At 36.0% G+C, this 15,129-nt stretch overlaps 1 protein-coding gene across 2 annotated transcripts in view; it reads left to right on the top strand.

Moving 5' to 3' along the window:
- The window catches only part of LOC136026250 (uncharacterized), a 55,441-nt gene extending 41,677 nt beyond the window's left edge, over nt 1-13,764 (top strand). Inside the window, exons 4-6 of one of the 2 annotated variants that reach the window (XM_065702621.1) lie at nt 2,991-3,128; nt 9,816-10,071; nt 13,434-13,764. In XM_065702621.1, coding sequence (XP_065558693.1) covers nt 2,991-3,128; nt 9,816-10,071; nt 13,434-13,699 — 660 coding nt within the window. In that variant the 3' untranslated portion in view covers nt 13,700-13,764. The remainder of the gene's footprint in view (nt 1-2,990; nt 3,129-9,815; nt 10,072-13,433) is intronic. The other variant, XM_065702622.1, reaches the window with a different exon arrangement.
- Nucleotides 13,765-15,129: the final 1,365 nt, after the last annotated feature.

Below are 15,129 nucleotides of genomic sequence, written 5' to 3' on the forward strand. Positions count from 1 at the left end.
ACATCTGTCTCAAAGCTAATGTTGATACAGGCAAGATACAGGGAGGTGACCTTACGCAGTCAGGAGCACAACATTTTTTATATCTTCTAAAAGATATCAGAATTTCCTGCAAGTTTCTAGTAAGTACAGTCCTGAAAGACGACTGGATAATGATGATGATTATGAAGTTCACTTCCTTGCCACTCAGCCCCAAAAAAGCAGGGCTCAGGGCAGAATTCCAAAAAAAAACCAAGCCCGTGACCAAGCAGCATATAAAAGCAAGCAATGAAATCGAGACGAAGTCTGGCAGTGGCAGGATTGAAAAACTTCTGATTCCAAAGAAATTGCAAAGCGGATCTGCATAATTTTGGCAGAACATAATCTGCCATTACGTCTTGCAGACAGCTTGATCCCTATCCTGGTAAAATTATTTCTAAAAGACCAGGCCCTGGCAGAGGTCAGTTTGGGTGAAAAGAAAGGTAAAAACATTTTGTGACACATTTTTCTTTGGTGCTACGCTACCAGTTAGTCGAGTTGCTCAAAACAACTTATTCTCATGAGATAATTGACGAAGCTACTGATCGCACTGTTGATTAGGGAATAGCTATCATTGTAGTATTTTTTATTGGGAAAGATATAAAACCTCATGTCGAAACATTGGACATGGTTAAGGGTAGTGTTATATCGGCTGAGGGTCTGACTAACCGCATCAAACAAGTCATTGAAAAAAAAACTCAATTCTCTCGTAAAATATTGTTAAATTTTGTGCAGATACAACTAATGTCATGTTTGGATCCAACAGGTCTTCTTCAACACGAATGAAAGCCATGGGGCCCCGTATCTCGAATGTGAAATACTCATGCTATCTTATTCACTTGTGTTCATCCTATGCATGCTTGTCGCTTCCCAAGACGCTAGAGGACATGGCGCAAAATATGTAAGCCCACTTTTCCAGAAGTGCTGCCAGGCAAGATAAGTATGCCAAATTTCGGGAATTCTTTCAACGCAAAACACATCGAATTCTCGCAACAAGACAGACACGTTGGTTTGCTCTGCAGGTCTTCGTAAAGAGGCTTATTGAGCATTGGGTTGCTCTTATTCAGTATTTCATAGAAACCTTGTTTGACTACCCAACTGCAACCAATGACTTTATCTTGTCGACATTACAAACCAAGTTGACACTCTCTCAGTCTCTCCAACGAACTCAACAAAGTTTTTGAACCTGAGCTCCCACTTCTTCACTCCCTAAAGCCAATTTTCAGGATCTAACTTAATGGAACTGAACTAAGTTCGAAGTGTTAGTTCGTTTAATGAACATGGATCCTTACTTTTCAAGTGAGTACTTACGTTTAATCTAGAAATATGTGAGAAAAGCTGCAAGCGATTTAATGTTAGAACTTGAAAATGCTCAAGAGTGAAGTGATAACATTGATCTCAATTACCAGTCTAGTCAAAATTATATATAGTCCTAATTAACCAGATATAATACCACTTCAAGTCTGGAGACAGAATTTATGACAATATGGCTTTGGTTGAACCAAAGAATGTAAGAAATTTGAAGCCAAAATCTTTAAGGCCATTATTTGCGAGATTTCCTGTTTCAAAAGAAAAGTGTTGCCTCCAGAAGACGGACGTAGAATGGAGGTTACAGGCAATGACTGATGTCACTGAGCTTCATTTGGGAGATGTCTAATTTGAATACTTGTCAGTTGAGCACTACTAGATGAAGATACTTGGTCTGAAAACTTGCAGTGGCGAAATCAAATACTTGGAATTGCGGAAGTGCATGTCGCTGATCTCGCTACGTTTTAAATCAAAACAGATATCCAAAATAGTCTCGAGTACGTCACCATAGTCTCACTTATTCGAGTCAATTACTGGTTGAAAAACGAAGATAAACTCCATCAACTGTTAGCATACCAAAAGCTGTGGCTGGTTTCAACACGAAGGCAAACACTACGTGTGATACAGTGGTGGAGATGATACTCAATTGAATCTTTTTTTTATGTATTCTCGTTAGTGTAAAAGATATCATATAAATTGTTATCTGAAGTAAAAAAAAAAAATAACAATTTGATGCTGCGCTTTGCTTTTTCTTCTAAATTATATGGAAATATAGGGCAAACATCACTTTCTTCTTGGGAGAAAAATAGTGAGAAATCAGAAAAAAACTCGGAATGTTTAGGAAAATTGAAATGAAAATAGGAAAAATTGGAATTGAAAAGTGGAAGCACTGGTTATAACCCAGGAACAGGTGTCAAATGACGATCTATCTTGCATGATCAAGCAAAAATGTCCGCTTCTATGCGAGAACATAGCAGTGCGAACCAAGGATTAGGGCAATGAACTTTCAAATCAAGGGGAGTATTTTGTTATTAGTATTTATGGTGAGCTGCTTCGTTTCCCAGAGGAATTGTCGAAGGATAGTCTTGAGAAACGTGTTACAGCAACTGCATATCGAGCAATAGGCCTGACAAAAAATATTTTTCGATTCTCCTGTCTTGGGCTATGATGAAAGAAATTCCATGACGGTTTGCGTTTTACGGAATATATCCGTTCTAAGGAATAATGCGGTGTAATATATTGAGTAAAATTTTACTATTTTTTTATATCAGCCTAGCCTGTGTGAAAAGAAATGCATGATGTCCTCAAATGAGGTAGAAAATGGCTCTGAGAAAATATTTGAAGGAGATGTAAACTACACAGGAGGGAAAAGAGCTCTGAATAAAGTGAGGCAGGGAAGAAGTATGTGCAGGTTTATTTCCCTCAGGTGGCTTTTTGCTAGGATAAGTGTCCAGTAGTAGTTCTAAAAATAGGAATTTTTATATATAAAGACTAAAGTTAGAAGGGGAAAAAACACAGTTAAGTATCACCTACCTCTCTGTTATATTTAGCTCTTTTTTTAGGTATCCATAGGCGTATTTAGTGTTAAACCACCCTCTCTCCTTCTACGTCGCTATGTCAACTTGAGAAAGAGCAATCAAACCATCTTATTCATTTCTTATTTCTAGGCTCTATTCATGTTGGTTCTACTTTTACTAGCAAAAGGCTGGGCGATAACTAAAACTGAAGTAACCAACAAATTCGTGTTATTTAGCGTGTGGACTATTTACGGAATTGTACATATTCTACTTTATTTTTGGGATAGAGTAAGTTGCTTGTTTGTCTTCAATCTTTTTACTTGACGTAAAAAAAGAAAGTTGGGAGGTGAGTTTTTTTTTGGCATTTTAAAGAAAAAGTTTAATGAACAACACGTTTTGAAGTGTTTGGTAATTTGTATTGAAAACGGGCTTCTTTTTTTTTAGAAACAGTCAAAATTGAAAACTAACAGATTCCTACATTTTTTTTTTATCTAGAGGTTTTCCTAATTTATTGGAAGTTTTGAAATCCAGATGATAAACTGGAATAAATTTTTGGTTAAAAATAAAAGAGCTACCAGTTTAGCAAGAAAAAGACTATGGATTTTGCAAAAAAAAACAAAGCTAAGTTTTATAACAAGTTTTTATTATTAGAAGTTCTAACCGGCTTTTTTGTCGAGTTCTTGAACTTCTGAAATTTAAAAATTCTTATGAGTCTCAAATATAGAAACTATTTACTTAGTTATTTATTCTAGTCAGGGACAAACAGTCCTAATCTGTAAGCAAACGTGATTTGGGACCTTTATAGAGACGTCTGAAGTTTTTCAAAGTCAACTTATAGAGTTTTTCAAAGTCAACTTCTTAAGATCCTTTAGAATAAACTTGTCAATTGCTGGGCCTGAATATTTTAGGCTGGTCTGTCTTAGACCAATATCCATTTTCGTCCAATAGCGAAAACGACTGGCTGAGTTAATTGCAACAAAAAGAAAGTGAAAAAAACAGGTGAATCAAAATTGTTGAAAATGGGTTGAACTTATAAAACCGTTAGGGACGATGCTACGCTTTGTAATTCTTTTAATCTATAGTGTTGTGAATTAATTTTTGAAGCAGTTTCTTCTCTTTTTTTCGTTTTTTTCCATTTTTAACCATCCTCGTGCTTGTTAGGCACCATTTTTTTTTTGTAACATCGAGTTTTCAGTATGATTGAATTACACACAGGACTGTCTTTCCCTACTTATTCATCTCTCCCAACTGATATTCTTTCTTATAGTGATTTGTTCTTCTTTTTGCAAAAATATATTTTCATAGTAGTTTGACTTTTAAGGATGGTATAATGTAGACACGCGCATTTAAGTTAAAAAATCATGCGTGATATCGCTTCAAAAACATGAATAAAAACCTAAGCAAAAAAATATTTTCAAAAATCTGTAAATTAATTGTATAACTTTGATAGAAAGGCCAAAAGACGACAAGACTTCTGCTTATTTGTGCCTTTTAGTGATTTCGCACAAGTTGGGGGATTTTTAGACCCGTTTCCATTTAGTTTTTTTCTCGGAAAGCTTGGGAACTCACTGAATTTCGAGGCTATGGAACCTATTGGTTTTTATGGCACTTGGTATTAACCAAGTGACATATAGCAATCGTAAATTCTGTCGGTCTGTCTGTCTGTCTGTCGGTCCCGGTTTTGCTACTTTAGGCACTTCCAGGTAAGCTAGGACGATGAAATTTGGCAAGCGTATCAGGGACCGGACCAGATTAAATTAGAAATAGTCGTTTTCCCGATTTGACCATCTGGGGGTGGGGGGGCGGTTAATTCGGAAATAATAGAAAAAATGAAGTATTTTTAACTTATGAGCGAGTGATGGGATCTTAATGAAATTTGATGTTTGGAATGATATTGTGTCTCAGAGCTTTTATTTTAAATCCCAACCGGATCTGATGACATTGAGGGGAGTTAGAGGGGGGAAACCTAAAATCTTGGAAAACACTTAGAGTGGAAGGATCGAGATGAAACTTGATGGGAAAAATAAGCACAAGTCCCAGATACATGATTGACATAATCGGGACGGATCCGCTCTCTTTGGGGTAGTTGGGGGGGGGGGGTAGTTCTGAAAAATTAGAAAAAATGAGGTTTTTTTAACTTACGAACGGGTGATCGGATCTCAATGAAATTTGATGATTAGAAGGATATCGTGTCTTAGAGCTCTTATTTTAAATCTCGACCGGATCTGGTGACATTGGGGGGGATTTGGGAGGGGGAAACCTAAAACTTGGAAAACACTTAGAGTGGAGGGATCGGGATGAAACTTGGTGGGAAAAATAAGCACACGTCCTAGATACATGATTGACATAACCGGAACGGATCCGCTCTCTTTGGGGTAGTTGGTGGGGGGGGGGGGTTTATTTCTGAAAAATTAGAAAAAACGAAGTATTTTTAACTTACGAACGGGTGACCGGATCTCAATGAAAATTGATATTTAGAAGGATATCGTGTCTCAGAGCTCTTATTTTAAATCCCGACCGGATCTGGTGACATTGGGGGGGGGAGTTGGGAGGAGGAAACCTAAAACTTGGAAAATACTTAGAGTGTAGGGATTGGGATGAAATTTGGTGGGAAAAATAAGCAGAAGTCTTATATACGTGATTTACATAATTGGAACGGATCCGCTCTATTGGGGGGAGGGGTTAGTTCCGAAAAATAAGAAAAAATTACGTATTTTTAACTTACGAAGGAGTGATTGGATCTTCATGAAACTTCATATTTAGAAGGACCTCGTAACTCAGATCTCTTATTTTAATTCTCAACCGGATCATGCGTAATTGGGGGGCAGTTGGGGGGCCGGAAATCTTAGAAAATACTTAAAGCGGTGAGATCTGGATGAAACTGGATGGGAAGAATAGAAACCTGTCTATGATACGAGACTGACATAACCGGACCGGATCTGCTCTCTTTGGTGGAATTGGGGGGGGGGGGTAATTTTGAAAATTGAGGTATTTGTAACTTACGAAAGGGTGACCAGATCTTAATGAAATTTGATATTTAGAAGGATCTTGTGCTTTAAAGCTCTAATTTTAAATTCCGACCAGATCCTGTGACATTGAGGGAGTTGGAGGGGGAAACCGGAATTCTTGGAAAATGTGAAAATTGGGGTATTTTTATCTTTCGAATAAATGATCGGATCTTAATGAAATTTGATTTTTAGAAGGAATTTATGTCTCAGAGCTCTTATTTCAAATCCCGACCAGATCTTTTGACATTGGGGGGAGTTGGAGGGGGAAATCTTGGAAAAACGCTTGGAGTGGAGGAATCGGGATGAAGCTTGGTGGATAGAATAAACAAATGTCCTTGATACGTGATTGACAGAATCGTACTGGATTCGCTCTCTTTGGAGGAGTTAGGGGGAGGGGTTCAGTGATTTGGCGAGTTTGGTGCTTCTGGACGTGCTAGGACGATGCAAATTGGTAGGCGTGTCAGGGAGCTGCATAATTTGACTTGATAAAGTCGTTTTCCCAGATTTGACCATCTAGGGGGCTAAAGGGAATCTTAATGAATTTTGATATTTAGAAGGACATCATGACTCATAGCTCTTATTTTAAATCCTGACTGGCATTAAGCCTCTTATTTTCCTTTTTATATCAATCTATTGATTCATAGAATTTTGTTAGAGCTCATACCATATGATCTTTTGGCTCTTAGCTCTTCTCGCCTCGTCACAAGTGCCATATGAGCTCTTAGCTCTTATTTTCTCTTAAGGTTAATGAACTCTATTACAAACCAACTTTTAAAAAACCTATTAAAACTTGACTTAATTTAGAAATGAACCATGTGTATAAATAACAGAATGAGATCAAAATACAATGCAAGATCATAATTTATTGATTTTAGCCCCGCTCAGTTGCACTGAGGTTGGCAAAGACGATAGAGAACCATTAAAAAAACGAAGATAATTTCAGCCAGTGGCAAAAATAAAAATAGTATGCAAATGTTTCGGTCGAAAGTATGGTAAATATTGCAAGGTGTTGGTTCCAAATACTTGTGAGCGTCCTTTGCTATTCCTTAAATTCCTTACGGGGCATTTTCGACCCTGGCGGACAATTTTCTTTTTCAAGTTCGTCTATTAAGAATATATGCACATCAACAGTAACCCGTGGTTTTATGGCTCGAGAAACAGGTAAAGAGCAAAGAAAAAATGAAAACTAAAACAAACACTAAGAAAGAAGAAGAGCAACCAGTTGCAATTTATCATTATTAGCCAACTCAGATCAGGCGATACGGGACTCGACAAGCATAGCAAAATAAAAAGCAAAAACAGGAAAGGTGACACCAGCCTCATAAAACCAACTCAAACATTCCTATATAAGGACCCAAAATAATGTCATACCATGAAATAATTGAAGTTGCTGGGAATTTCGCTATATAAAAGTGACTGTAATTGCCAGGGTTCATTTGCTTCTTTTTTTGCTAGTGTTTATGAATGTTTTGGTGGGAATTAACTTTTTTTCTTCGACAACCTGTTTTTAAATCACCGTTTTAAAACGTTGACTTCTAAACGGTTTTAAATACCGTTTTAATAGTGTTACAATGGGGGCAAATTTTCCGTTCACTTCTTTTCCGGATGGTAATATTTTGTTTAAACAACAGAAGATTCATGGTTGAAAAATGTGGCCTACTATTGAATGCGTTATATTAGTAGAATGTATTATTGGATCTCTTTTGACAAATGCACAGCGGCTTCTAAAAAAAAGCCAAAATAAAAGCAGGGACACACCACTGCTTCCCATGGGAAAAAGTGATTTTCCTTGTTGGTCAAGATCAATGACTTTAATTCTCCTAAATTAATTTTTTTGACTGTGCAATTTATAATTTTGATCTGACGCCATTTTTGTGGGATTCTATTATTTTCGCAATTAACTTTTATCATCAAGTTTAATTTAAATAATCGTTACCATTCCTGAAAAAGGTTCGAATAGCGATTGTTCCTCACTTGACTTCACAGTTACTATGGGCTACGGTTTCTTCTTTACTAGGTTGCCCTCAAGGGAGCAACCAAGATTCAAAGAACTCATTTTTCAAGAAACTTTCTAGGATGATTTAAACGAATTTTGCTTTCAATCTCATATACGAACCAACATTCCCATATTGGCATCGCTTGGTCCTTTTCGCGTGGTTAAATATGCACCCTTCTGTAAGAAATCAACTTCAATGTAAAGTGGCAGTGTGATTATGAGTAACCAGCATAAGATCGTCACATTCACTGCTTATATATTTCATAATGAAATGAAATTATTTGACTGAAACGAATTTGGATTTGAAGATTAATCTGAAACTGAACTCATGATCAGTTAACGTTGAGGTTCACCTCCTCTTAACGCCTTCACCTTTCCCCTCTTGATAAAGCATGTTTGATGGTAGTTATGGTGATGGTTTTAGTGGTCTGGTCTGGTTCTAAAGATGCTGGACTCCTCCCATATTTTTCTACATGGCAGAATAGATTTTTTTTTTCCACAAGAATCAGATAAATGGGATATAGTGCTCATTTAAAAATTGTTTTCGTTTAGTGATGATTTATGTGTCAATGGCGATTTGCTGATTGTAAAATAATCGGATTTTTATTTTAGAATTTTCTGCAAAAGTGGCCGCGCTTTAATCTGAAATTTCATTAGTCTGTTCGCAAATTAAACATTAATATTTCGATATAGCCTTGGACTATGGTAGTTATTTTTTTCCTTTTTATTGAATTTATGCACGTGTATCTTCATTTGCAGTTTGTTTTTCAGTAAAGTTTTAATGAGTCCAAAGTAGAAATAAACTATGCTTTTTCTCACTTATGAACGACTTTCTTGTTTCCATCTACAGTGATTATCTCACAGCTCCTTCCCATTCGTTATGAAAAAACAGATTTCTTTTGTCTCTTGCTAGCAATTTTCTCATAGTCTTTTAAAATAAAAACAACCCCTATTCGTCTCTCTTTAGAATCGTTTAAATTCTCGCGATTTTTAATCGACTTTACGTATTTCTATGTGCATTATTAATGACTGTTTCATAGCTTTAAGGGATGAACAAGCCACTCCCCCTGCAAATCTTATATTTCTAGATTTTTTTTCCAATGATTTGCGGAGTTCCTGCTTTCATGCTATTTCAACCATTTTTTATAGTCTTGATAGTTCTTTTGCGAATAGAAAGTTCATTTGCAATTTGTTCTGGGATAATGTGTGAGGGGTTTGAATTTACAATTTTATGTTGTTCATTGATAATGATCATCTCATAGTAGTAAAATATGAACCTCACCCCTCCTTATTTGTGAATCAAATTTTTTTCTAACAAAAAGTAGGCTACCTTTAATTTTCATATGATTCGTCTGGTTGTAGGTTATTTTGATGAATATTCCCCCAATGCTCCACGAGTTTTCTTTATTTTTGCCTGAATACTGTGACTGTTTTCTTTTCCCAAAAATTGGGAAAGTTCAGTGGTGATTCTGTACTCTCTTGCATCGGGGACAAAATGTTGATTAGTCCTCTTCCCTGTCTCCCAAACATTTTCAGGCTAAATTTAAAAAAAAGACATTTATCAACAAAATTTTCCTTTTTTTAAAAAAATTTGAAATCAAACTATCGCAAAAATATTGAAATTAATCAATGTCGGTCTACATAATTGTATTTTCTAGAAATGGTGAGGAGGATATGGGAAAAATAAAAATTTCACGATTCAATTTTCTCATACTTACTGCAAACTGCGCCCTCTGCTTTACTTTAATAATAATAAAACTTCAAAAACTACAGAATGATGATAACCGTTAGATTGTTAGTTTGAAATTTTGTGCCCCTAAAATTTTTGCGTCCAGGGCAAGTACCCCCTCTGCCCCCCTTAAAACCACCTCTGTATTTATTGCAGTATGTGAAGTATTTTTTTTTGCAAACATGACAGCTTGTGAAGAAAAAAGGAAGACAAATAAAACTACACTTCTTTTTTCCTTTTAGATTGAAGTAGCTGTAATTGAAAATATAAACCCCTATCAAACATTACCCGGTTGGCTTATTCTAGTCTTGCGAGTCGCCATCATGATTTGGTTTCTTCTTTGTCTTCGTCAAACGATGATTCAGGAGAAAAACAGACGAAAATTGGATTTTTTTCTTCATTTTGGTGCATCGTCACTTGTTTGGTTTATATATTTGCCAATTGTTGCGTTGATCTCTTTTCAAGTTTCGCCGTTGTTCAGACAAAAGCTATTGATTGGTAAGGAAACTCCTTCAAAATAGCTAAGATAATAAATATATATAGAGCAACAGCATGCCTACACACAGTGAGGGGGGCTACCGACTAGAGATGGGTCAAGAGGAACTCCCTCTTTCCTGAAATTTGAAAAAAAGCGGGCTGAAAATACGCATTTTTCTGTCTTTACTTCTTCCCCTTGACATATACCCCCCTACTGTTAACTTATTGCTATTTAGCTATTCATCACTGAAATTATTTTCATCCATTCCGCCTAGTGTCGACCGCCTGTACGTATTTTTAGGTGATTAAATATAAAAAAAAACAAGTTTTTTTTAAACTGAAAGTAAGGAGCGACATTAAAACTTAAAACGAACAAAAATTACTTCGTATATGAAAGGGGCTGCTTCCTCATCAACACCCCGCTCTTTACGCTAAAGTTTGACTCTTTATCTCAATTCTTCTTTTTAAAATAGTAAAAAACTTTAGCGTAAAGAGCGGGGTATTAGGAGGAGGTCAGCCCCTCATATGAGTAATAATTTCTGTTTTTTTTTAAGTTTTAAGGCTTCTCCTTACTTCCAGCTGAAAAAACTTTTTCATATTTATTTTTTCATTGTTTTTTCTTTAAATAATGCTAGTAAATCCTACACTCCCTTCATGGAAATTTTCTTCTCCCATGACAAATTCTCGATGGAAAGTCCCCCAGCATATCCCCCTCTTCTCAACCCCTCCCCCAACCAAAAAGATCCTCCTGAAAACGCCTGTACACTTCCCAATAACCATTACTATATGTAAGCACTGGTCAAAGTTCGTAACTTGTTGCCCCTCCCATGGGGACTGTGGGGGAGTAATTCGTCCCCAAAGACATAGTTATAAGGTGTTGCGACTACGCTGAATAAAATGGCTATATCGGAATTTTGATCCGTTGACTTTGGGAAAATAATTGGTGTGGGAGGGGGCCTAGGCGCCCTCCAATTTTTTGGTCACTTAAAAAGGGCACTAGAACTTTTCATTTCCGTTAGAATGAGCCCTCTCGCAACATTCTAGGACAACTGGGTCGATACGATCATCCCTGGGAAAAAAAAAACAACAACAAAACAAATAAACACGCATCCATGATCTGCCTTCTGGTAAAAAATACAAAATTCCACATTTTTGTAGATAGGAGCTTGAAACTTCTACAGTAGGGTTCTCTGATACGCTGAATCTGATGGTGTGATTTTAGGGAGTGTTTCCCCGTATTTTCTAAAAAAAACGCAAATTTTCTCAGACTCGTAACTTTTGATGGGTAAGACTAAACTTGATGAAACTTGTATAAAATCAGCATTAAAATGCGATTCTTTTGATGTAGCTATTGGTATCAAAATTCCATTTTTTAGAGTTTTGGTTACTATTGAGCCGGGTCGCTCCTTACTACAGTTCGTTACCACGAACTGTTTGATTTTTTCCAGTTGAACGAAACTGAATATGATAACTGCTTAAAGATTTCTCTCTCTCTCTCTCTTCTCTATATATATTTATATACATTCCATATTTTATTAAAATTTTTGTAGGAACACAGTCTCTAATATTATCAGATAAGGAAAAATAGCAACAATCCACTTGATACTAACATAGGAGCGTGAGTTTCCCTCCCACTCCGCTTTTTAAAAGCTTCACTCTGTTCTATGCAGTCCTTACTACCTCATCATCCTGTTTAAGGTGGCCCGAGCTGGATTGCCAAAAAACTCTATTTTTGGTGGCGTACCATCCCTTTAGATTTATAAAAAGACGGCTTAACCAAATAAACCTTAATTTCCTTATGCTCCAAGATAGTGGGGTTAGACCACATTTTCGCACAGGTTATTCTTTGACCCCAAGATATTGGGATCAAACCACATTTTCGTAAAGCTTATTGTTTGACATACGGGGTTTCGTTTAAAGGGGTATTTAAAATATTCCGTAGTATACACAATCCGGACAAAATCTAGCAAATCTTTCTCAGAGTTTTGAAGTGTCCACCTGTCAATGCCTTGCCTGACCACTGTCATTACCTCGGGGTCTTAGCCGTTCTTGTAAAAAAGTTTCCAGCTGTGAAAAAGAATCCTCGGAATTCTAAATTTTATGTCTTCACTGAGACAACTGCCAATACCAATAGTGTTAGCTATAAGAGGATCGTCTCCTTGGAATCCGTTTCAAGTCACCTTTTCATGCCGAAATACTCCAAGTGGGTTGTATAGCAAGTTGCATGGTCAAAAGGGCCTCAAAGTTGAGGCAAGGATTTCTTTTTAATGAAGTCACTATTTTTTTTTAATCTGGGATTTTGTTTTCATTCGATTTATTAACGAAAGTACCAAAGGTGTTTTGAAAAACCCAGGCTCTTCCTAAATTACGCATCTGGCAGGTAGATTTATGTAATTTGGAATCGGGTATTAATTTTTGAAGTTGCATGATCAAAAGGGCTTCGTGCTCGTAGATTAGTCTTCAGTTTCTTCCAAAAATAGAAATACAGCAATATTTAGAAAAACAGCAGGTTTTATTGGGAAACAAGGGAGCATGGTTTTTGATTGCGTTTTTGCACAAAATTCTGTTATTTGTCGTATTTAGTTAATATTTCTTTAAATTTCGTTGGAAATGGGAATTCGGTGTGTTTATTCTCCATTTCTGATTTTCTGCGAATAATAATTATAAATCGTTATAACATTGAAGGGGGATACCTATCCTTTGTGGGACTCACGTTGCAGGTCTGGTTTTATTTCCCATGTAACTCTGTTTCTTAGGCACTCTCTGTGTCTTAAAAATTAAAGTAATAAGATTGTTTCTTTAATCGTATTGAGCTTGCGATAACATTTTTTTCTGTTTTTGCCGAGAGCGTAATTGCGATAGGTATTGGCAGTGATTCGCTATATTTTGAAAGTTTTGTATAGACAGCCCCCCCCCCCCCACAAAAAGGGGAAAATCAGGATGCGGTTCTTATTTGAAAAATCTTTTATTGCGGTTATTTTTAATAAAAAGTACATACTAAATAATTGATACTAACTTAATTTTAGGCCTTCATCTACCTTTAGACCTTTAAGCAATAGTTGACCTCCATACTATACTGAACAGTTTTTGGCCAAAGTTCACATATTATTAAATTTTAGTTTTACATTCAATGGATTGGTCTAGTATATTATTTTGGCCACCGCTTTTCTAACAGTAGCAGTTTTAGGCCTCATAATCTGTTGGGGGGGGGGGGCAAGGTACAACTCAGGGTCCAGTAAGGGTTAAAAAAAAATTTAAGGTCATGTGTAAAAAGAACGGGGGTTGGCAGGTGCCTCCTGGCCCAGACACCGGTACTTTTATGACAGCCACATGACACAAAATGTTTTTCAGGTTAAATTTCTCATCAGTGATTTTTTTTTTAGGAATCACTTATTCTGCGAATTTTTTGGCAAATGCTGCCTTAGTGCAACTGTTATGGCCAACGAGATCCGAACAATATTTTTTACTTTCTCATGAAAAGTTCTACGATGAGGAATTAGAAGAATTTAACGAAGCACCGCACGTGCTAAATAGTGCAACAAGTCAAGACAGTATTGCGACACAATATGATAGAAATCCTATTAATTTGATTCCTGCCATTTCCCATAATGGGACATCTAATTCCACCCAGGAGTTGATAAAGATTTGATTGTTGAACATGTTTTTGTTACTTTATTTGTATGCAATGATTAATATCTGCCATATTCGTTTTCAGAGTTTTTTTTTGTTTTTTCGTTTTTTAGACTTTTGTGTTCCACGTCATTTAAAGCCTTCAATTACAAAATAATTTTTCACCAATCATTAGAACTATTTTTATTAATGAAACTGCTAAGATATCAAATTCCTAACCTTAGAAATTTTGTCCGTTTCTCAACTTGGTTTCTAAGGCATTAACGTAAGAACGCTAAAGATCCTCTTTAATGTGAACTGGGAAACAAACTTATCTTCAAGCACCAAATGAATGCAAAAACACTAAAGATCCTTTTTAATGCCAACTAAGAGAAACAAAGGTATCTTCAAACACTAAAATTTAAAAACACTGAAGATCCTCTTCAATACCAAACTAAGGTAAACAAATGTATCTCCAAGCACTAAAGATCCTGTTTAGTGTGAACTAGGGGAATTAGACGTGTCTCCAAGCACCAAATGAATGCCAAAACACTAAAGCCTGTGTTTAATGTCAACTAGGGGAAACCAACGTATCTTCAAACACCACTAAATGAATTTAAAAACATTAAAGATCCTCTTTAATGCCGACTAGGGGAAAGAACCGTACCTTCAAACACTAAATGAATGTAAAAACACTAAAGATTCTCTTTAATGCCAACTAAGGGAAACAAACGTATCTTCAAACACTAAAGATCCTCTTTAATATCAACTAGGGGAACAAACGTATCTTAAACACAAAATGAATTTAAAAACACTAAAGATCCTCTTTAATGCCAACTATGGGAAACAAACATATCTTCAAACACTAAATGAATATAATAACAACAGTAAACACTAAAGATCCTCTTTAATGCCAACTAGGGAGAGTAAAGGTATCTTCAAACACTAAATGAATGTAAAAACACTATAGATCCTCTTTAATGCCAACTAGGGGAAACAAACGTATCTTCAAACACTAAATGAGTTTTAAAACACTAAAGATCCTATTTAAGGCCAAGTAGGGGAACAAACATATCTTAAACACTAAATGAATTTAAGAACAACACTAAAGACTAAAGATCCTATTTACTGCCAACTACGGGGGGGGGGCAAACGTATCTTCAAACACTAAATGAATGTAAAAACACCAAAGATCCTCTTTAATGCCAACTGGCGGAAACAAACGTATCTTCAAACACTATGTGAATTTTTAAACACTAAAGATCCTCTTTAAGGCCAACTAGGGGAAAAAATATATCTTAAACACAAAATAAATTTCAAAGCAATAAAGATCCTCTTTAATGCCAATTATGGGATACAAACGTGTCTTCAAACACTAAATGAATTTAAAAACAACACTAAAGACTAAAAATCCTCTTTAATGCAAACTTAGGGGGGGGACGTATCTTCAAACACTAAATGAATATAAAA

The sequence above is a fragment of the Artemia franciscana genome, chromosome 4, assembly GCF_032884065.1.
Source record: "Artemia franciscana chromosome 4, ASM3288406v1, whole genome shotgun sequence".
Lineage (NCBI taxonomy): Eukaryota > Metazoa > Arthropoda > Branchiopoda > Anostraca > Artemiidae > Artemia > Artemia franciscana.